Genomic DNA, 21,380 nt, shown 5'->3' on the forward strand with positions numbered 1-21,380 from the left:
ACAGAACAGAAAGGCTCAATTTGCACAATCAACAACACTAATTCGTATCCAAAGTGCATAAAATAAAAATGCTGTTTCTTGCTGCTAACTAAGGATTAGGTAGCAAACATTCAGTAATGTTTCAACATCTGCATGAAGTTGGAAAGCATTTCACAATCTTCAAAAGCAATCACACCAGTAAACTGTGTGTTTAGACACTCATGTTTAGATCTATTTTATCTATCACTTACATCTTACATAAGTAGTAATATGTCCTACAGAGTTGGAAATGTATAATATTGTAGTAAACAAATGATCTAATTTCCTTGTAATCAGAACAGTCTCCGTAAAGGGAATTTTCATCCCTAAAAATGAAGCTAAACAAATAATTATTATATTTTATGTTAATTCTACAAGTCTTTTGTGGTAAATGGTCGGAATTGCACAGTGTTGCTTTAAGATGGTGTAGAATGAGGTTGGTTGGGAAAAACATGAGCTGGGCCTCTTGCTTCTCCTGCACCTGGCTCAAGCAAGGCCTAACAACTGAATGATGTCTGGAGCAAAGCAGAGGTTTCATGGTTTCAATGTTGTTTCAGTGAGGCACAGAGCACCCACAACTCTGTACCAGCCAATAGCCACACTCCCTTCTCCATGAAAAACAAGCCTTGTTATAACTCTGGTTCACTAAGGAGATGCACACAAAGACCCTCTGATGAAGGTCAGAATCCCTGCTGCCACTTCAGTAACATGGAGGAGGACCAAAGTGCTTATTCTACCTCTTTTGTCAACTATAAATTCTGAGCAAAAGTAACAAAGACCCTCATTAAGCCCTATTAACATATTAACTTACACACCCCATGGGATGCAGGTGAAGGAGAACATGGGACATGTAACACACGTATGACCAAAGTCACCAAACCCCATCTATAATGGAACTGGTTCCATTCCACTGGGACAGGACAACATTTTTAGTATAAAAGGGGGGCTTCAGAGGCAGAAGGGTGAACACAACTCTGCCTCCTCAAGATCTGGTGACAGACTGTGTCTCTCCTCCTGAGAGGAGATATACATATATATATCTGTATATATATATATATACATATGTGTGTGTGTGTGTGTGTGTATTAGATCTCTCTTACTATACTTTCTGTCTCAACACATATTAATACTCTGTAGTTAGTGCATTTATCACCAGCAATCCTGAATCTGCTTTTCTGGTGCTTCAATTTTTTTTTTTTTGTGGATCATGCAAGTCCTTACTGAATCAGACCTACAGTATTGCTTTGGTAAACTGCACTATTTGTGCATCTGTGCTTGTGCAAGTTCTTTCAAACTCAACCAGACTTATAATGCTGAATTGGCTATAACCAGAAATTAAGTCCAGGTGCACCCAGCCCCTCTGATCTCTAAGGAATGCAAGGGGGTTTATTTTCTGCTAAATTCCCATACCCTTAATTCAACATTTTTGAAATGTAAAATGACCCTAAAGTTTGAATGACCAGAAACTTCACAGACAGCCCACTGAACAGAGATTTTAGATTATAACGCACCCAAACCTGTACGAAAGAAGTTGTACCTGATCACCCCATTTCCAGTCTACCCCTCTCACCACTCGGGTACCAATTTTCATCATGGCTGCCAGCTCTGGTCCAGAAACAGGGAGCTGAACAGGTGTAGTTTCCTTTCTTGACTCTTCAAGGACCGTGGCAGAAGCCCCATGAGAAGAGGCAATCATATCCTCTTCAATGTTGTCAGAACTGGGTCCTAAAGAGGCAAAAAACATAAAAAAAATTAAAACCTGCTACAAGTTTTCAGATGTACCTTTGTCACACAAACTTTCAGACACATAAACTTTATAATGTAAAAGCAGTAATAAACAGGAAAAGCTGACTGAAGAGGTGATAAGTCAAATGACCTTTTAGAAAACCAGGTTTTGAATGCACAGGAATTTAAATACTTGAGCTTGAACAAAAAAATAAGTGACAAATAAGAGAGACATGAATAACGATGATTCAATTGACTCAACAGGTGTACAAGCAGATTGTTTTGTTTTTTAAATCTGCGAGCGCTCCAGTTAAGTACAAGTCACAGGAACAAATGTTTGCTATTATCTAAGAAAACCAAAAGAGAAAAAGCACAGCAATGGGAACCACGGTAAAACACCCCACAGAACTTCCTATAGTAGAAAAAAGAAAGTTGAAAGCTTAAATATCCAGACTGGGAATGTTTTTTAATGAGTAGAACAAATGAAACAGAGTGAGTAGAGAGCAGGCAGTTTTTAATGTTTTCATTTTAAATTTTCATTTTCAGTTTATTCGTAATGTTTCCACCAAAACTACTCTATAACTCAAATTTTAGCAAGGGATGGCCAAAGCAAAGGCTTAATAGAAAAAAATTGTGACTGAATAAAGGCTACAGTTGAATTAACTTCTTTCTCAATCACACTTACAGATGTGGCTTTTATACAACGGTAAAGGTAAATAGCATTAAGCACTATCTTTAAGCAGCAAAATCATTCTGTAATTTGGGTACACCAACAGGTAAAAAACAAAGGAGATTTATAAAGCACATGCTTTCTTCCAAGTAAGAAAAAAGAAGATCCTGTACCTATGAGCCGCAGTGTTGTTTGCGTCAACGCCAGCATGCCAGAATTCAGGAGGAGGCTCAAGGTATTTGCACCATGCTGCAGTGTCAACATGTTGAGCATGACCAGCAGAAAACGTGCCTGCGGAATAGTCCCAAGACTTGGTCCTGCTGGATTCTCATTAGTAATTGTTTGCAGAGGAACAGGCTGTAGACCTAATTCAAAAGTAACATAAATAACAAAGTCAGCTCATATTTGGGAGCTTCAGTAGAATAGGTTATTGATTCATTTGATTGATGGTCTAAAACATTTTTTATTCCCTGCCTGGTTTTAAGAACTTACAAACTGAAGTTCCAAGAAAGCTTTTATAATGGTAAAATATTACTAATGAGTATTCAATCACCTGCTGCCAGGAAATCATCAGCATACTCTTAAACACTGAATAGTGAGTTAACATGGGGTCAAGGTGGGGGGGGTGGAACAACACACAAACAGAAAGTCAAAGTAATTTTCAGCACAAAACAAAGGAAGTGATTTTCACATTCCAATTATTGGGAACTTTAAAAAAAAAACCCAAACAGCAATATTAATTTAAAACAGTTTTCTCCCCAGATGAGAGCAACAAAATGAGATTCACCTAGTTCTTTAAATTTTGCATTAGCATCTAGTAGGATGTTCCGGACATTCTGAATAGCCCACGCATACAACTTCCCAAAAGTTACTTCTAACAGCATTCTGTTAAATGGTGGGATCAGATCGACATCCTTCAAGCAGTCAGTAAGAGGTTCCCTGCATAGAAAAACAACAACAACAACAACAAAAATAAGCATTTTTTTTCTTATTGAAGAATTGTGAAAGCAAAAGCAACAAGAAGTTTTACCCTATATTGGCTCCTTCTGGAATAAGCCTCTGCCATCCACAGAACATAGCATACTGCACAGAGGGCAGCAAAAAATTTTTAGCTGCCAGTTTCAGAATAGTATCTATTCCCTCCAGACGAACTTCTGCTCTTTCCAACTGTGAAAGAGAAGAAATAAATTATCATACTTAGGTAAACTGTTAATATGTGCAAGCCCATTTTCATCCAGTTTACCTGTTTTAATAAACATTTTCTCATTTTTTCTACATCCACGGGCTCTTCTTTAAGTGCAAATTCAACAATGGTGTTAAGGAGGGCAGACTGTGGATACAAGCCTTGGACATTTTGCTTCAGCCACTTGTATTTGTGGACACCTGTAACTGTACTCAAAAGTGGCTGCCACTTATCCTGCAAAACAGGAAGGCAGCATGTTTAAAATTAAATTGTTTGAAAAGTTTTAATTACTGAAAATATAAGTTATTTCATATAAAACCATGTCCAAATTTAAAATAATAGAAAGGGAAAAAAAAGAAAAGGAAACGTCTTCAGAGCTCAGAAAAGCGTTTGGTATTATTTGGAACTCATTATCTAGTTTACAATTGCTACATAAAATTTCAAGCGCACTAACATTCAAAAAAAGACAAAGTAACCCATCACATTTTATTTTGAAATGAAATTTTATCTAAGATTACCAATAATCTAAAAATTAGAGAAGGTATCTTTACATATGCTAAATACACAATACAAGCTTATTTTTAAAAATTATTCCAGGTTTCACTGAAACAACATGCCACACTTAATTATACATTCCAAACACCATTACCAGAACATTAAGTGCCAAGTTATACCAATCATGCTATTTTTTCTTCTTGTTATTTTTATTCACGGGGTTGATTTAAAATCTGATATCCTACCTTGGGTGATTTGATTGGTATAGGCTTTTTATCTATAGGTACAGGACTGTGAGGCACCACACAGGATTCTTCTAAATCACTTTCTTCGTTTCCAATTTTGGATTCTTCTACATCAGCAGATTCAGATTTTTTTGGCACTATAAAAAAACCAGTATTATTCTTTCATGTAATTTGATAAGATTTTCCACTGTCACATTTTTAGGTTTTCAAGATAACCTAAGCACACAGAATTTTTAAGATCTGCCTGTAATAAAATGGAAATGCACTCTTGGTGAACTCCATGTCCAACTATTACCAAATTAACTCTGGTATTACCTGCAATATGCTTTTACCTTTAAAGACCAACTTCAAAAGCACTTCAGTGTCTGTTCATCACATTAATTTATTTCCAGTTGAACAGTTCTCTGACTACACTGCTTTAATAAAACATGATTTCTAAAAAGATGTCACTTCCAGTTAAACTTTATGAAAACCAATTCAGAGGGACTGATACCGGAGGATCATTTTTAATATACTGGAACACAAAGAAACATACCTCAAATAAACCTGACACTCTTGTTTGCCAGTTCCTGCTGTAGGAACTGTCATGCAACCATTGGTTTAGAAAACTTCAAGAAAATGCAGCAGAAAGCAAATGGCTTCAGTGCTTTAACTAACTAGAGCCGCAAACAGCAGTAAACCTTGAAATAAGGTAGATTTTCATTTTTTCAAGAGAATACAACATTAATGCTGCCTTACCTCTTTTTTTCCTTTTTTCTCTAATGATTTTCTGAGCTACCCTTCGCCATCGGGGCAAGGAACTAAGAAGTTTAAATTTAGACATTATAGAGAGATCATTGCAAACTGCAGGACGTAGTTCGTTGAATAAGAATCTCAAACGCTCAATGACAGGAGCACAGACTTCCTTGTAAGAACGACCTTGTTCTTGATGGGTCTAGAAAAGACATTGAAAGATAAGGTCATTGTCTAACACACAATAAAATTAACAATATATAACTTTTTAATAAAACATTTCAAGTGGAAATTAATCTAAACTTCAGCAGCTAAGAGGCTTACCTTAATCAGTGAGCACTTTGCTTGGTAGACAACACGACACACATCCACTACAGATTTTGGTAAGGTTTTGTGCTTTACTTGGTCAACTCCAAGGGTACCAGGATGAACAAGAGACAGTGCTATGTGACCTTAATAGGAAAAGACAATCTCTGAATATGCATTTCCACAATCATCCATAGCAGAGTTTAAACTGATCCTAAAAGATACACCACAAGCCTACCTACCCAAATCTTCATGCTTTAGAAGACAACATAGTAACAGACGTCCTACTTCTTCCACAGGATGCTCGGGAGGGAAGGTGATTGGTGTTGTTAAGTGACACTGTTTACAATATCTTTCTATTTGACACAAGAAGTCCTATGAAAACACACAACAGCCTCTATTTAAATTTGGTTTTAAAATGCAATCAAAGGACTCAAAATACTACAGACAGCATTTCAGTAACACCAAATAATCTCCACCATCTGAACTAATATTCATAAGTGAGATACAACACACAGTATGCACTATTTAATACACAGCAATTACAATCCAGTACTACAAATACCCTTTATCCTTCTTCCTATATGAAGAGTAACATGGCTCAAGGAACAAAGCTACTACTGCTTTTATCTCTTTGTGAGATAGTCAGGTCACCTAAAACAATTTTCAATTGTCTTCTGATTCATTATCATTATCCTATGCTCCCAAGGACTTATTTGGGGTTTTTTGATAAAGCAGATGAACTCAAAGGGTTAGAAAATCTGACAGTATTACTGAAGACAGTGATCAATGAAAATCTTAGAGGTTTTCATATTATCCACGGTTCCAACTATGTGAAACCTGAACCCCGAGGCACAGAGGGATTTCTAAGACAAAGGCATACATGCACCTGATACAAAAAATACATTTGCACCTTGACAAAGAAAATTCCATCTTAGTTCAACTGGACATGAGTGGGATCTGTCAATGCTACTGAAACTTGACATGGAAAGTAATGCACTGTTATTTTTTTTTTAGTTATCCCTTGCAAAAAATCTGAAGAAAAAAATGTACTGTTACACTAAGTGAAACATACAAATTTTATCCATTAGTAGTACTCAACCACTCCTTTCATATAAAGTAACTCTGAAAGAACTTTTTCAATTGTTTTGCTATAACTTTTGGAGAATTTTCACCACCACTATCACCCTTCAGCAAAACTTTTTGTGCACAGAACTACTGAGGGCTTACCTTCACGGTGTGATCCTGAATATTATTATCTGCAATAGCTTGGAGGAAAGGTTGTGAATGGTCACTCAAAGTTAATCGATGTGTATATAGTTTTGATTTATTTGGGGTAGTGTTACCAGGTGAACTGCAATGGTCTTCATCTTTTTCCTCATTGTAACTGTAATGAATCTGACTAGTTTGCAAGCCTCCAGAAAAGATAGATGACTTCAACCATTCTGAAATAAAGAAAATAGAAGTGTATATTCTGATCAAAGACTAAGCTATCAACAATTTCCTCTAATAAAATGAATTCACAGCTTCAAATAAGGTTTAGCAGCTCTTCCATTTGCTGAAACAAATTAGTGAGATAACTGTGCTATACAGACTCTTTTCTCTTCCAATATTCTATGTTGTATACTATGAAATTCTGGATATTTAACTGTTAGAAAGTATCTAATCCCCATCTAAATCTTGTAAATTATTGGATCTTGATGACTGTGGTAATTAATGTTAAGAATAAAAAACGTCTGCAGAAGACAGCAAGACTAAAGAAGATTTTCAGTTAATTTATTTGTCCTTTGTCGTCTTCTTGCATGCTTTCACAAGTATTTATCACTTATTTAAGCTCAAAACGAAGTTCTGCTTACTGGCACATTCAATTTCCAGAGGAGAAAGCGGTGTGCTCATTGCCAGGTAGGAAGCGTGCAGTCCAAGGAGAAGACCCAAATTCCGTTCTGTGTCTATTAGAGGTGACGACAAAGTACTGAGATCTGGTGTTGTAATCACCTCCTGGTCAGGCTAAGTAAAAGAAATCAGAGTTGAAGGTAGAACTGAGCTCCAACAAGAATTTTGAAAGCAAAGTAATATTTTAGAAAGGATTTACCCATTAATAACATTTTTACCTCTATATATTGGCCAACACAGAAAGCATGCATGGATTCCCGTGTGTCCTCAAATTGCAGAGCAGCTTCCAAAGCAACAACTGGGTCCTCACCTGCAAACTGAGCTAATGAAAGAATGAGATAGTCAATATAATAGCTAAAAATCTGTTCATTTCATCCAGTCTTGAAACAGAAGTAATCTGTGTCTTTAAGTCAGATGAAAATTCTCACCAAGTATGCTACTTCCAGTTAAAGACTGGGTTTGGAAGTCCTTTATATCATACACTTTCCCATCGATCACTGTCCAAAATCCTCCATCTTTGTTATGGTTCTCTAGATCAGCCTTACGTATAAGTGTCACCTCCTCATTATTTCTGCAACTCTGGCCAGTAAAAAATGAACCTACAGGTATAAAAGAGAGAATTTATCAACAGAAAACCAGAAAGTAAGTTTTTTTGTGAACATTCTTTTAATAAGTGCCTAATTGAATTCTTCACTTCTGTTTAAAGGCTGCTTAGTTTTTGATATGCTCAAAAGTCGAAATGGCTATTAATATGTTCCTGTCTACATATTATGCAATTAAATTGTCCGTATACTGTGTTCTTTTATGCACTAATCTCTAATGTCACACTGTCAAAGACCTAGCGTTGCCCAATTATATGGCTGTTTTGTGTGGAGGTGGAGCAGAACAATCAGTCTTCTGGCAAATCACTGCTCTAATCAGTTCTTCCCCCAAATCCCTTCAGTTTTATTACTCACTTGCCTGCAAGGCATTTGCTGTATATTTAGTTTCAGTCTAAATGCAGATTTTTTTAATATAAAAGAAGCTTCTCTTTTAACCACAGACACAGTTCATATTATAAAGCGTACTGAGAAAATAAAAATTCCTTATTTCAAAGCTTTCATATTACTCACCCTTTATGTTACAGATGGAATTTAGTAACAAAATGTCTAGATGTACTGCTCATGTTTTCACTGTAACTTTTCACACTCAAAATGCAAAATTATGTGAACTACTTCTTGAAAAAGTTGCATCGGTACTCTGCTTATCCTACCTTTCTATATGTAACTTCCTTTAGAATGCACTGACAGAAATAAATACTGCCATATGACTGCCATATGACTTGGTTAATAAAAATTGGTAAAGTAGAATTCCCTTCCTGAGAATAGTTCATGAACAGTCACCATTTTTATGTAGCTACTTTATGAAAAGATAAATAAACACCCCAGATGCTACTGGTACACACCCATTATTCCTGGCCATGCTAAATCCTCATTGTCATCCCTTTCCTTTCCAGGGGCTAAATGGTTAAATCTGTCCAGATGTTCTAGCAAGCCAGCCAACAGAGGGATAGCACCAGCTTCCTGCATTAATCCAGCATTTTTACTGAGGAGAAGCACTATAGAAACCACCAATTCTGGAAGAAGAATGCCTAAAACAGAAAACACAGAAGATACATTTAGTTCAAGATTTACGTTTATTGCATCACAGAAGTAAATCACCATCCATATATTCTGCCTCCTATTACTCTTCAGCACAAAGCTCTTGCCTTCCTTCTCTCCCATCAATCAAAACATTAAACTGCCTCCTTTTTAGTCATTTAGAACTTTCAAGAATGTCTGCAATATAACTTTAAAATTCCACAGAAGGAAAAAAAAAGGACAACAAAACCCACCTGTTAAATCTCCATCCACGACACGAGATACTTCTGCAAAATGCCTATGACTAGTAGAAGCAATGCTGGTTGCCACAGGAAGTATATCACCAATGTGTGTGCACAGAAGAGCAGCGTATTTCTTCAGTAATGAACCTACACCTAAGAGGTCGGGACCTATATAAAAAGGAGGAAGAGCACAGAAAACCATCACATAGTTATATACAAGTAACAGGCTTCAAAAACTTGCAAACTCTTCTGAAACGATGCCACTCAGTACTAACACTAACTTAAGAAACCACATATTTTTAAAAATTTATGGCAAGTTTATTATCTAGACCCTTTTATCTAACAGAAAACAATTTAAATAAACTACTTTCCAACACTGTTCAGACAGACTCAGCAACTAGGCTGATAAATGAGACAAGAAGATAAATTAAAGTAACAAACTGGTATCCTGTAAAAGTTATTACAGAAATCTGTGGGGAGAAGGCAGGGTTTTTTTGTTTTGGTTTGGGTTTTTTTAAACAATAACTTACTGTATGTATTAGGGACCTGTCCAACACAATCTGCTGGGTAAAGTTTACTAACAAGTAGACGCTGAAAACGGAGTAACAGATCCAGAGAAGCAGACCTCTCCTTGCTATAAAGCTCTTGGTCCATGCAGGAAGAAATGCGACGAGCAACATCTTTTAGTTTGGCTATCGTCTGTGAAGCAATGTTCCTAAGTGGTATAAGAGTATCATAAAGGGAGCTCAGAGTGAACACAGTCCACAGAAACATAGGTTAAGCTTTTGCTAAAATTTCACACAAATATGTAAGAAATCTATGCAAAGTTTCTTCATAGAATGTTCACTTCTTCGCACTGTAGTACTCAAAAAGTCAGTGGTTTTGTGGATACAATTTGTTTAACAGGATTCGTAAAATACCAAGTTTGTGTATTTTGTCATCACCCACTACAAAACACAGTCTGACAATTTTCACTGAAAGGTTGCAATGAAAGCCATGACAATACATAACTCAAAACAGTCTCAGTATTGATTAAATTACATGGTTACCATCACAATTAAGTGAAAAAGTACAATAAATTTCTTGGTAAACTCATAATTACTTCCTGCTTATACATGCTACATGTTAAATACTCCTCTAGTTGACATAAAGAAGCTTTGTTCTCAGCACACTATTGGTTATGCATTCACAACTCTGAGTCAAGAATTTAAAATTCAGGTTTCTTCCCCACTTACAGCTCCAGATATAGTGTCCTTGAAGCAAAATATTCAGTTCTAAACAAATAGGGCAAAACATTCAGTTCTAAATAAATTCATGGTGATTCTCCTACTTTGTAAGGACAGGCTTTTGAACATCTGTCCTATACTCGGTACAAAAACTTTCAGACTAAAGGAATAAGTACTAAAATCCATTAAAGCACGGCAGTAAGTCTTTCTAAAATTGGGTAATTAAGTATAGAACATTGCTTCTTAGCAAACATAAAACAGCAGAACTACAGACAAGTTAGGAGAATGTTCAATATTTTGAATTCTGAGGAGTTAAAAATGCTAACAGGAGACCTTATTTGCTAGCCAAATAAGGTGGACTAGTTCATAAAACATCTAAATACATCTTCTGTACAACAGACAAAGAAAACTTCCAAGCAATTACCTTAGTAACTGTTGAATTAACTGAACTAATGGTAAACTCTGTTTTCCTGCAGATTCATAGATTCCAGTATTAATAAGGTCTTTGTCCAATGGAGTTCTGCTCCTATGAAGCGTTGATGCATTTGCTTCTTGTTCATCAATTTCTTTTTCTTTCTGTGCTTCTTTTTTTGCTTCAATATCCTAAAAAACCAAATCAAGTTAAAGAAAACATACAAACTTCCACTGTGATTACAAAACATTTTCCTAACAAGTATCCATGGTAAAAAGATCAAATTACTTTTACCTATGCCAGAAATGAAACACTTCCTAAACAGACAAAATGTGTATTGTATATTCCATAACAACCACATGGGCACAGTTTTTTCAAAGCAATTATAATATAAAAAGAAAGGGGAAGGGAGGAATGAGAGGTTGTAAAGGCAAAGAAGAGTAGAAAAACTCCACAAAACCGTGATGAAACCATGCCAGTAGCTGCTGCACAGTTCACAACTGAAGGCATATTTACTCTGTATTTATAAGAGTAACAAATCCAGTACGCCACAAAAGAACCTGAACTACAAAGCTGCTGAAACACACCTGAATTTCTGCAGTGATAGCAGCATTTAGCGCAGACTCTAAGCCTCCATCAGCCATCAAGCTGCCCACCAAGAGGTCAATCATAAATCTACGTCCTGGGCTTACGTTCATTTCATTTCCTGAAACTAAGAGCAGGAGAAGCTATTAATGGACTCAAAATGCAAGCACCAAAGGAATAAGTTTAAATCTCAGGACCAACCTGCACTGGGTAAGAGTGCTGAGAGCGCCCTAGCCCGCTCTTCCGCTGTTGGCAGTAACACCGACCATCCACTCTGCAGCACTGCTTGAGCAGCCGACTGCACTGTATTAAGGACCCCAGCATTGCTTGCCAACGTTACCACAGTCTGTTTCAGGCTATTGAGCAGGATACTGCCCAAACCTAAGCCAAGGCATTCTGGATCCACCTGATGACTAATGGCAGCATGAAGCTGAAAAAAAAAAAATGGGGGGGGGAGCAAATTTTAATTAATCAAAGATATGAACTTGGCAAGGGTGGGGGAAAAGTCAAACCTGGAGCAATTGAGTAAGTTCACTGACCAAGATGCAAATTTTCATCTACAAATCTAAAGGGTTTGGCTTCCCAAATGCATAGTAAATTTAAACCAATACTCATAAATCATGAACAGTAGCTGTGAACCCTGAAGTTCTGAACTAAACCTAAAGAATAACCTAACTTGTTTCTACCTTACTACAACTACGTTAGAAAAAGCAGCACATTTTCAGTGACTGTCAGACACCAATTGAAGAGGACATTCACTCTTAGAAATGCTATTTAAAAGTCATAGAAATGTTCAAAATCTCTGAGTGGGTATACAAGGCCTAATCCATTTAGATACTGTTTTTATAGTTCATTTTTAATGAAACCCAAAAGCTGTCAACAAGGAAAAAAACCACAAGCACTAGATGCCAAATTTCAGAGTAAAAGCAATACTGTAATTATTTCACTTTTTAAAATCAATAGAAGTGTTTTAAAGCACATTAAATTTACTATTTTCATCCAAGCAATTTACTGAAAACATTTAGCTCAATGACTGCTCAATGCATAAGAAACAGAAGGTACCTGAAGCCTCAGAAGATTTAATGTTGCCACAGCCATACACTCCTTTTCCTGAGGAGGGGGCCAGTCAGAGGATCCATCCATTCCCTCTGTCACTTGTCTTAGTAGCAGATCTAATTGCTCAAATGTCATGGGGCAAACATCCACCACAAAAGGCACCCGCAAGCCTATTGACCATTCTGAACATGATGACCAAGCAAAACTCTATAATTGAAACAATATACAGAGTTCCACAGTCAGTTATTTCCTAAATACAAGATGGCACTGATTAGAGATAAGAGTGTAAAGCTAACATCTGCCTTCAAACAGCAAGAGACGATGCAGAAATAATACCAGCACATCTGCTGAAGAGAACCCTCCACTTGCATCCTTGGAAACATACATAAAGCCCTACCAATCCAGAACTCTCTTATCATATTATCCAAAGTGCTGTCATGCCAGTCCAGATACCTCACTATCTTTGCTGCAGGAAACAGTCCGGTTGACAACTCCTCAACTGCTGTACCAGACAAAACAAAGCAGGTAAATAGCTACTTGTCAGAATACCCAACAGAGGGAAGCTAGTCACCCCTTTTTGGCAGAAGAACTGCACAAGATTTTTTTTTTCCAAATCTTCATTTATTCGGAATAAGAGTGAAAATAAGAAAAGTCATGCAAGCACAGAAAGAGGGATTGGGATTAGAGTACAGAACTAATCTCAGTGGGAGACAAAACCAAATAATTCAAAAATAAAACCTACCTGAGCAGGCCCACAAGCAATTCCAACTATATGCTTTGTGTCTAATCCTGGGAGAGCTGCAGGCTCTGGCTTGGTGATACGCAAAGTATCAAAATGTTGACACTGATCATTGCTCCCCCAGCTATGCACTTCACTGTCTTCAGTCAGTGCTAAACAATGGGTAGATCCAGCTGCCACATCTATCACTTTTTTTCCTGAAAGTCAAATATTGAAAATATAACTTAAACATTACAATTATTGACAGAAAAATATCAGAGATAAGGAAAACTGCTAGTTGCAACCATACTCAACATATTATGGATGTCAAGAGCCTCACCTTTCCTCTAATAGTGGATTAGAAGAGTACAGCAAAGGATAAACCAAAGAAATATTTTAAGATTCATAAGAGATAGCTTAAGTACAAAAGTTAACAAGTTTAAAGGAAAAAAAAAAAAACACAACAGATCAACTCTGTATCCCTTCTACTTCAAAACCTTTTCAGGAAAGATTTATTAAAAGATCTCCCCATCTATGATGAGAGACTGTAAAGTTATTCGTAGTCATTAGTTCAGAAGCTATTTTCAATTAGATCATTCAACACATACGAATAACAATTTTAGGAAAGACAGAGAAATAAAAAACATTTCTTCCTCATCCTCCCCCTAGAGAACCCAGGTTTCTCACAAATGAAAGAAATACTCTTCATTCTGCTACAAACTAGTCAAAAATATACAACTTTAACACTACTTGTTGTCTGTAATTTTCATTGATTCCATTCACATGCCCTAATCTAAGCATATGATATATATTTATTTGCATGACAATGCAAAAATACATGCTTTAAGTAAGCATTTCGGTGAACCTAGTAAAAGAAAACCAGTAAGAATAAAGAGAACACAAGACAAGCAACATTTAAAGTAGTCATAACAGTGTCTCTAGGTCTGCTAAAATCTTAAAGGCATAAATGCAGAAATGCAGGGAAACATGCACTATTACCTTTTCCAGTGCAACCAGCATCAAATACAACCAAGTACATGGTACCATCACACTTAAGTTTGGTTCATTTGTGTCCAGTAAAAAACTCCACCAACAGCAAAAAGAACTTTGGAATATTCCCAGCTCTGATAATTACCCTTCAAGCCTTCCAGCAGTTTGGGATAACGAACATGCTCTTCTGTCCCATGCCCAAGTCTCTGACTGTCACCTTTTCCCCAGGTGTAGACCTGGCCATCTTTGGTTAATGCAATAGAAAACTGACTCCCACAGCGAACTTTCACAATGTCCAGATCTTGAAGTTTTTCTATCAACTTGGGAGTCTTGCAACCATCACTGCCTCCCCTTCCCAGTTTTCCATAATCTCCATCACCCCAAGACCACACTTGACCTTTAAATCAAGAGAAAGAAAACAAAAAATATTGCACTGCTTTTATGTAATGACGTTATCTGTTTTGACAAGTAAGTTCTTAAAAATCTGAGATTCTGTAATAAGAGTAATTTTTAAATTGTTTTTCAAGAATAGCAGTTACTAGTTAATTTCTAATTTTTTTGAAAAGAAGGAAGAATAAGATTTGAAAAGTTTTCATGTTGATAAAACTAAACATAAAAAGTGTAAGATATAATATGCACTGAAAATTCATCAGTGTACTGAAAGTCCTTCTTAAAAACATATGAAGCACAGGATTTACTGTATATCAAGCAAGTTAAAAACTGATTTATTATTTATAAGAACTTGCAAAATCTTTTCCATATTAAATGGCCAAATTGTCTGTAAAACCTGTTTTAATTTTCATTCAAGCATTTCTCAAAATGAAACAAAGAGTGCCATTGTCTATCATGTTTTTTGAAATACACTACTAAATCTAAGTCCTGATGTAGGAACTTAGAAATAATCACGCCATTTTGTATCTGCATTAAATAAAATTACAGTCCAAAAACTGAAAGCCACACATGTCCAAAAGGAAAGCCTTGTTTTACATTGTGATGCAGTGTGTTCTCTACCTGCATAAGCAAGTCCCTAAGGTATTCTGATAAGCAATGGAAGCAAGCAAGGCAGAAACCAAAAGGAAAAAAACTGGACAAAATCTGGGTTTCCATTTCCTTAATGAGCAAACTTTTCAGTTTTTAAATATTGCACATCATATTAACCAGCTATATTTTGAAAGAACAACTAGCTTCCGAGAACTATCTTCTTTCTAAGGGATTACTTTGGGCATAACCTCACGTAATGAAATTTGGGCTTCGAAGCTGTCTCACCCTAGACAGCTTGTTCAGTGATGTTGGGAAGCAGAATTTCAATACAGCCTCTCTTTGGCACTTTCAATGGGCCAACACAGGCAGTTCTCCTACTCAAAATTCTGGTTGTTGTGACAACATGAGTTATTTACATTTATACAGTAATAAATAGAATGTAGACACATAAGTACATAGATGTAATATTTGTGTGTCCATTTTATATTTACATGGATATTTTAAATATATATCTCATAAAATATATATACCATGGCATACTCATAATGAACATACTGCATATCTATGCCCAGAAATATATGTGCATACACTGTATGCAAAATGTATAAATGTATACATATATATCTCCCCAAAAAGAATTTCAGCTTTAAATTCTTACCAAGTTCAAGTCACTAGAAATAAGCATATCCGCAGGACAAGTATCTTCAGAATGAAAGGAAGAAAAGGTAAGCTTACTCAAAACTTTTAGTTTCGCTTTGCTACTAACCATTTTCAGTAACTGCAAGGGTCTGAGCATCTCCACTCCCACAGGACACATCAATAACCTTGAGTCCTTTTAACCCCGTGACCAGCATTGGGATGGTCTGATCTTCACTGGAACCTGCAAAAACAAAGTAGTTCTATGAGAAGCAAAATCGAGAAGGCCTAATATCTTCTTTTCTTTGTTTTTTTTTGTTTGTTTGTTTGCTTTTGGATTTTTTGTTACGTGGGTGTGGGGGGTGTTGGTATGGGGTTTTTTTTCAGATCTGAGCATCATGATTAAGTTTCCATATGGTTTCTTAGGTATCTAATATGGATTTAGGTAAGTCATAGAAATTTAGTGGGTTTCAATTCATACGAAGCCCCCTAAGGTTCTCAAACCAGTCTCAGGTAAGTTAGATGAAAGATCATTTGACACAGGCACTAAACAATTCTTTAACAACTTATTTGAAGATATCAACTAACTTACCATGGCCAAGTCTGCCATAGTTTCCTCGTCCCCATGTATACAGCTCTCCTTCAGCAGTTATGGCCGCACTATAGGTACTCCCACACGCAATATGAACAACATGTTTTCCAGCTTGCTTCCCAGATAGAGCAGATATCATCTTAGGTTCCTCCAGGGGGCTATTGAAAGAGAAGGTGACATATTTCCATAAAGGTGATCTGATGAATAGTTAATAAAAGGTGTGGTGTACTTGTTAGAAACAATTGCTACAATTCTACCTGCAAGCCTTATTACTAGTCTGAAGTACCAAGATATAAACAGAGCTACAAGCCCAAATTAAGTTCAGATTGTTCGACAATATCCAAACCACTGAAGGAATGTCTAACAGTTGTGAATTTTGTTTCCAATTGAACTAATGCAATCCTTTTAAAAAATGTTTCATCGTTAAAAACATTATCTTTAATTACTGTATCTGAACAATTAGTTTCATGATACTGACAACCCTTGTGTAGTATCTCCCTTGCTTTATAGGGAATTCAGCATTGAGGGAAGACACTTAAAATCTCTAAAATTTATTGATACACATCCCCTACACACCACTGTTGCTGAAGACTGCTTCTACGCAAAAGCAGGACAGTAGTGTCATTGTCTGACACATAAGAAAAATGGAATGATATACAACAGGACTTCATAGGAAATGACAACCCCACTCCAACATGTGAGTCAATGTTTCAGGGAAAATATGCTGTGTATTCATAAAACCATTAATAAAAGGCCTAATAAAAGTACAAGCGCTACTACACCCTCTGTCTACAAGTATTTCAGAAAGTAGCATTAATATAGAACTGGGAATATTACAGACAGAAAACATGTAGGGAGAATGCAACTTCTGATCATAAAACAAATGTCAAATGCTGAGAATGCTTATATACATAACAAAGTAATTTTTACTATGAATTCAAAACACTGGCAAATAAATGTTATGATTATTTTTAATACATACACTGTATCCCCATGACCTAGTCTTCCACCATCTCCACAACCCCAAGAGAAAACTTCACCATTTGCTGACAAAGCCAGATAGTGATGCCCATCTGAATGTGCTGCTATCTTCACAATATTCCTGGAAGCTAAACTCTGCACCAGCTGTGGTCCCTGTGAACCAAGCAAAAGAAATATGGTTACGAAAACTGCTGAAGATTTCCTTCACTTTCCTATATACAGAATAACTAGGTACAGTTTTCCTATGGTTTTATCAAAACTCTGAACTCAAATTAATGAGGTGACAGTATAAAGAAAAAAAAAAGTCAAATCTGACAAAAGCAATGCTTTGAAATTATTTTGTTCCCATTTTTATAATGTCTTCAGTACATATGAAAATGGTGTTTCTCTTAACGTTACAGGCTATCTTAGTGACAAATGCTTCTGTTACAGTATATTTTTTTTTGAGAAACTACTCACCTTGGGCACAGTTACATCACCAAAGTAAAATTCATTTCATATCTGCCACTTTCTGAAGTTGTTACCAAGGCCAGCATACCAATAAAAGCAATTATTGTATCCATAACCTCTAGCTTGATAGAAATTACAGAAACAGTATGGATTTCATCAAATCAATACAAGAGACAAAACATACTATTTCTGAAAGTTCAAATACAACACCATAAAAGCTCACTAAAATCAGCATGTCTCCACCTAGTCTTCCAAAAAACTGTAAATAGTTAAAGGAGTAGACTTATGCTATGAAGTAATACAGAAGAGAACAAATTTTTAAAACCATGTAAAAAACTCTCACCAGAGTATCGCTGTTGTACGCTTGCGTATAAACTCTTCCATTTCTAGATAATATCAGAAAGCGTTTCTCTGCACAGGCAACCTGTACAACACCAAGGTTGGCCAGTCCTTCACACTGAATTGGACCACTCACATTAGCATAATATTTCCAACCTATTAATCCCCAAGCAATGACCTCTTGCAGCGATCCCTAGAAAACAAGAAATTCTCTAAGTACTAATTTTGAAGTACACAACTTAATAACATGCATAGAGAAGATTATTTTTTAAACCTAATCCAATCTGAGACAGTCATTCCTGTCAGTAGTCAGTAAAACCTACTTAATTAGAAGATGTCAAAAATAAAGACTTGCATGCATCATATTCAGTTCAGTCTGATACTGAATGAGCTATAAATATCTACAGAAACTGTTCAGAGATTTTTCAAGTTGGGAAGTTTAGCATTTACTTTTTTCTTTATTTTTTTAATATGTCAGACCCCCAACATTTATAAAGTCTGGTCTTGAGAATTTACTCTGATAAACACAGGGAACAGCCCAAAATATGGCAGAATTGGCCAGTGTGTGATAAGAAAGAATGGTTCACAAACCAAAAGTAAAATTTGTACTCTAAGGTTGACTGAAAAAGGGATGATGAAATAAAAAATACCCAAGTAAGACAGATTTCAGCAACTCTGAGTTATCCTGTGAAAATCAAAAATTTGAATAATCTTAGGAGTCATTTTCCTTACATTCTGAAAAATCAGTTATGCTTTCAGAGAAAAGATCTTACTAAATCTGACACTGCAAACAGTTACCTTATGAGATGTAGGAGAGCTACACTGAGGAGGCATACATGGGGTGGCTAAACGATCTAAATGGGCCATGATCACCACAGCTGTTTGTCTCAGATCAATCGCCAGCTCATTGTCCTGTGGCAAAGTCAGATACCTTAGAAAACTTTCATTTGGACTTAGAGGGTAAGTCAGGAGCTAGAAAAGAAAAAAGGCCAGTCAGAAGAATTCAAGGTGTATCTATGTCACTACACATACACAATATTACTTAGACATGATAAGTATCTGCACAAGTTTAAAAGAAAATGAAATAACTCTGTACATCCTTTTTTTTTTTACAGTAAAGAAAAATTCAAAACATGCATGTTCTGAAAATAGATTGTGAATATAATATAAAGTTTCAAGCATAATAAAATTGATTTACTATGTTTTATTAACCTCAGTAATTCACACGAAGAGTCACAGTTCAAGTAACTTCAAACACAACTAAATAAAAACAATCCAAATAGCAGAGAAGTTACCTGGCCACATCTCAGATAATTATCACAACAGCATTAACTATGAAACATAACATTTACCTCTAACCATACTGTGATATTCTTCATCCTACCTAAAGAAACTCCAACATACACGTGAAAACCAAACAACAGTGGTGTATATACATCTTACATGGAAAACACCACCACCAGTTTTGGTTGGATAATTTTATAATCATTTTAGCCAGGCAAGTGAAATTTGATTCCAACATAATTAATATCCCCTTCAAATAACCCAAGGATAAGTACCTGAATCTCTTCCTCTGTATTGGGCATGTCTTTGTTACATATTATACTCTGAAATCTTTGTAGCAAAGGTAGAAGGGGTGCACTTGTTCCCTGTGCAGATCGCTCATTATCTGTTTCTCTTGCTCCATTATCCCAAAGTTGAAGCAACAACATCACTGCAGACAACATTTGGCTGAAAAAGGGAGTTAACACCATCTATTAATATGTATTCCTAAAAACATTGGTTTAGGTTATCCATATAATTCACTTTCTACAATTATGCAATATCAGACGTCAGTGCTTACCATTTTAAACAGATTATCAGAATATGAAAAACTGATTTTGCAATCTAGAGAATATTAGATCTCAATCACCACTGCGTTACAGAAAAGGTTCATATGCTTTGAACCGCAATTATTACATTAAACCCAAATCCATGAAATGGAAGACAGGTACTGCTCAGGCCATTCCAACAGACAATGATGGTTAAAAATTAAGAGTGCTCCTGCTTCTCACCTTAGTGTGCCCCTCTGCACTGCCAGTTCAAGCAATATGGCAAGTGCCAAGTGCTGGTCTTGTAAAGGAATGTTTCCTGGCCCTTTGGTACTGGGAGCTCCATGCACATCTCTATTTAAAAGTCAAACAGTATACATTAAGTAACAGGAGATAATATGTAATTGCTTACCAAAAGATCTACAACACCCCAAGAACCACTAAACTTACAGGAAACTATATAACTGGTGATGAAAGCAGCTGAGAAAAAAAGCCCAAACATTCCAAAGGAGATCAAGTTTTAGAGTGGCTGCTAGGTTTTAAAATTACCCCAAGCTTCAGTGTCTGTAGCTCTATTAAACATGTCAAGAACAGGAAAAACATTTTTCAAGGTGAAATTCAGGTATGCTTCATCATAGGTACTGTAAGGATGTAATTCCAGTATTCAAAAGACAAGTAATTTCTAGTAACTAATGTTAAAAGGTAACTCTAAGCCTACTCAAATAAAAGGAAAAAGCAGTGGAGGGCTTCAAGTCCAATATGACTGTATTTTCCCTCATGCACTCAAGTCTGCATTATTTTACTACACTAGAAAGGCATGATTAAGTGTGCACATATATAGTATTCCCAAAGCACTCCATGAGATATATTTACATTAGTGAAACACTACTCTTTGGATAAATCTACATGCAGTGATTCAGAATACTCAAATTCAGATTTTTCTTAAACAGCTAAAATAATTAAATCATATTTAAAAAGCATCATTTCAACAGTTCATTAATGTTTTGCTTGTCTGTATAACAACATCAGAAAAGGAATGCAATCTTTATAGTTTTCCGTAAGCTACTATCTTTATACCACCAGCTACTAAGAGATGCAAATTTGCTGTTTAACAGCTACTCCAGCAATGCTCAAGAAAAGAAACTTACCCAGTCACAACAGACCTTAGGAATTTAGTAGCTCTTTCTACCACTTCCAGCCATACAGAAGATACAGTCCCTTCATCAAAAAGGGACGCCTCCGGTAGAGCTCGCAGCGCATCAAGTGATTCCTGTAACAATTCACTGCACAGGTCTGCATCTTCACCTAAGGAACACAGTAATAATGGTTACATTCCTATCTTCAAATTGCTGTACACAATATTTTGTGGGGGTTTTTTTCAACCACAAGATTACAAGTTATTTAACAGATACAAAGTTCTTGATTTTCACATGAAGATTTTAACTGCAAGATCTTGAAGAAATTTTCACCAAAAA

At 36.1% G+C, this 21,380-nt stretch overlaps 1 protein-coding gene across 3 annotated transcripts in view; it reads right to left on the reverse strand.

The window, feature by feature from the left end:
- The window catches only part of HERC2 (HECT and RLD domain containing E3 ubiquitin protein ligase 2), a 106,899-nt gene that overhangs the window by 53,027 nt on the left and 32,492 nt on the right, over positions 1-21,380 (reverse strand). Inside the window, exons 6-35 of one of the 3 annotated variants that reach the window (XM_029964790.1) lie at positions 21,054-21,210; positions 20,149-20,259; positions 19,654-19,825; positions 18,893-19,066; positions 18,099-18,287; positions 17,307-17,458; positions 16,325-16,482; positions 15,863-15,976; positions 14,261-14,512; positions 13,150-13,343; positions 12,414-12,614; positions 11,553-11,781; positions 11,354-11,478; positions 10,779-10,957; positions 9,659-9,843; positions 9,141-9,296; positions 8,712-8,897; positions 7,696-7,866; positions 7,486-7,589; positions 7,231-7,381; positions 6,605-6,819; positions 5,617-5,749; positions 5,393-5,520; positions 5,075-5,270; positions 4,337-4,473; positions 3,657-3,830; positions 3,444-3,580; positions 3,201-3,352; positions 2,587-2,778; positions 1,556-1,743 (exon numbers count right to left, since the gene is read on the reverse strand). In XM_029964790.1, the coding sequence (XP_029820650.1) occupies positions 1,556-1,743; positions 2,587-2,778; positions 3,201-3,352; positions 3,444-3,580; positions 3,657-3,830; positions 4,337-4,473; positions 5,075-5,270; positions 5,393-5,520; positions 5,617-5,749; positions 6,605-6,819; positions 7,231-7,381; positions 7,486-7,589; positions 7,696-7,866; positions 8,712-8,897; positions 9,141-9,296; positions 9,659-9,843; positions 10,779-10,957; positions 11,354-11,478; positions 11,553-11,781; positions 12,414-12,614; positions 13,150-13,343; positions 14,261-14,512; positions 15,863-15,976; positions 16,325-16,482; positions 17,307-17,458; positions 18,099-18,287; positions 18,893-19,066; positions 19,654-19,825; positions 20,149-20,259; positions 21,054-21,210 (5,012 nt within the window). Of the gene's footprint in view, positions 1-1,555; positions 1,744-2,586; positions 2,779-3,200; positions 3,353-3,443; positions 3,581-3,656; positions 3,831-4,336; positions 4,474-5,074; positions 5,271-5,392; positions 5,521-5,616; positions 5,750-6,604; positions 6,820-7,230; positions 7,382-7,485; positions 7,590-7,695; positions 7,867-8,711; positions 8,898-9,140; positions 9,297-9,658; positions 9,844-10,778; positions 10,958-11,353; positions 11,479-11,552; positions 11,782-12,413; positions 12,615-13,149; positions 13,344-14,124; positions 14,199-14,260; positions 14,513-15,862; positions 15,977-16,324; positions 16,483-17,306; positions 17,459-18,098; positions 18,288-18,892; positions 19,067-19,653; positions 19,826-20,148; positions 20,260-21,053; positions 21,211-21,380 lie in introns of those variants that run through there. The other 2 variants (XM_029964791.1, XM_029964792.1) reach the window with 2 other exon arrangements.

Source organism: Manacus vitellinus, unplaced genomic scaffold, assembly GCF_001715985.3.
Source record: "Manacus vitellinus isolate BGI_N305 unplaced genomic scaffold, ASM171598v3 scaffold_7_pilon, whole genome shotgun sequence".
NCBI lineage: Eukaryota > Metazoa > Chordata > Aves > Passeriformes > Pipridae > Manacus > Manacus vitellinus.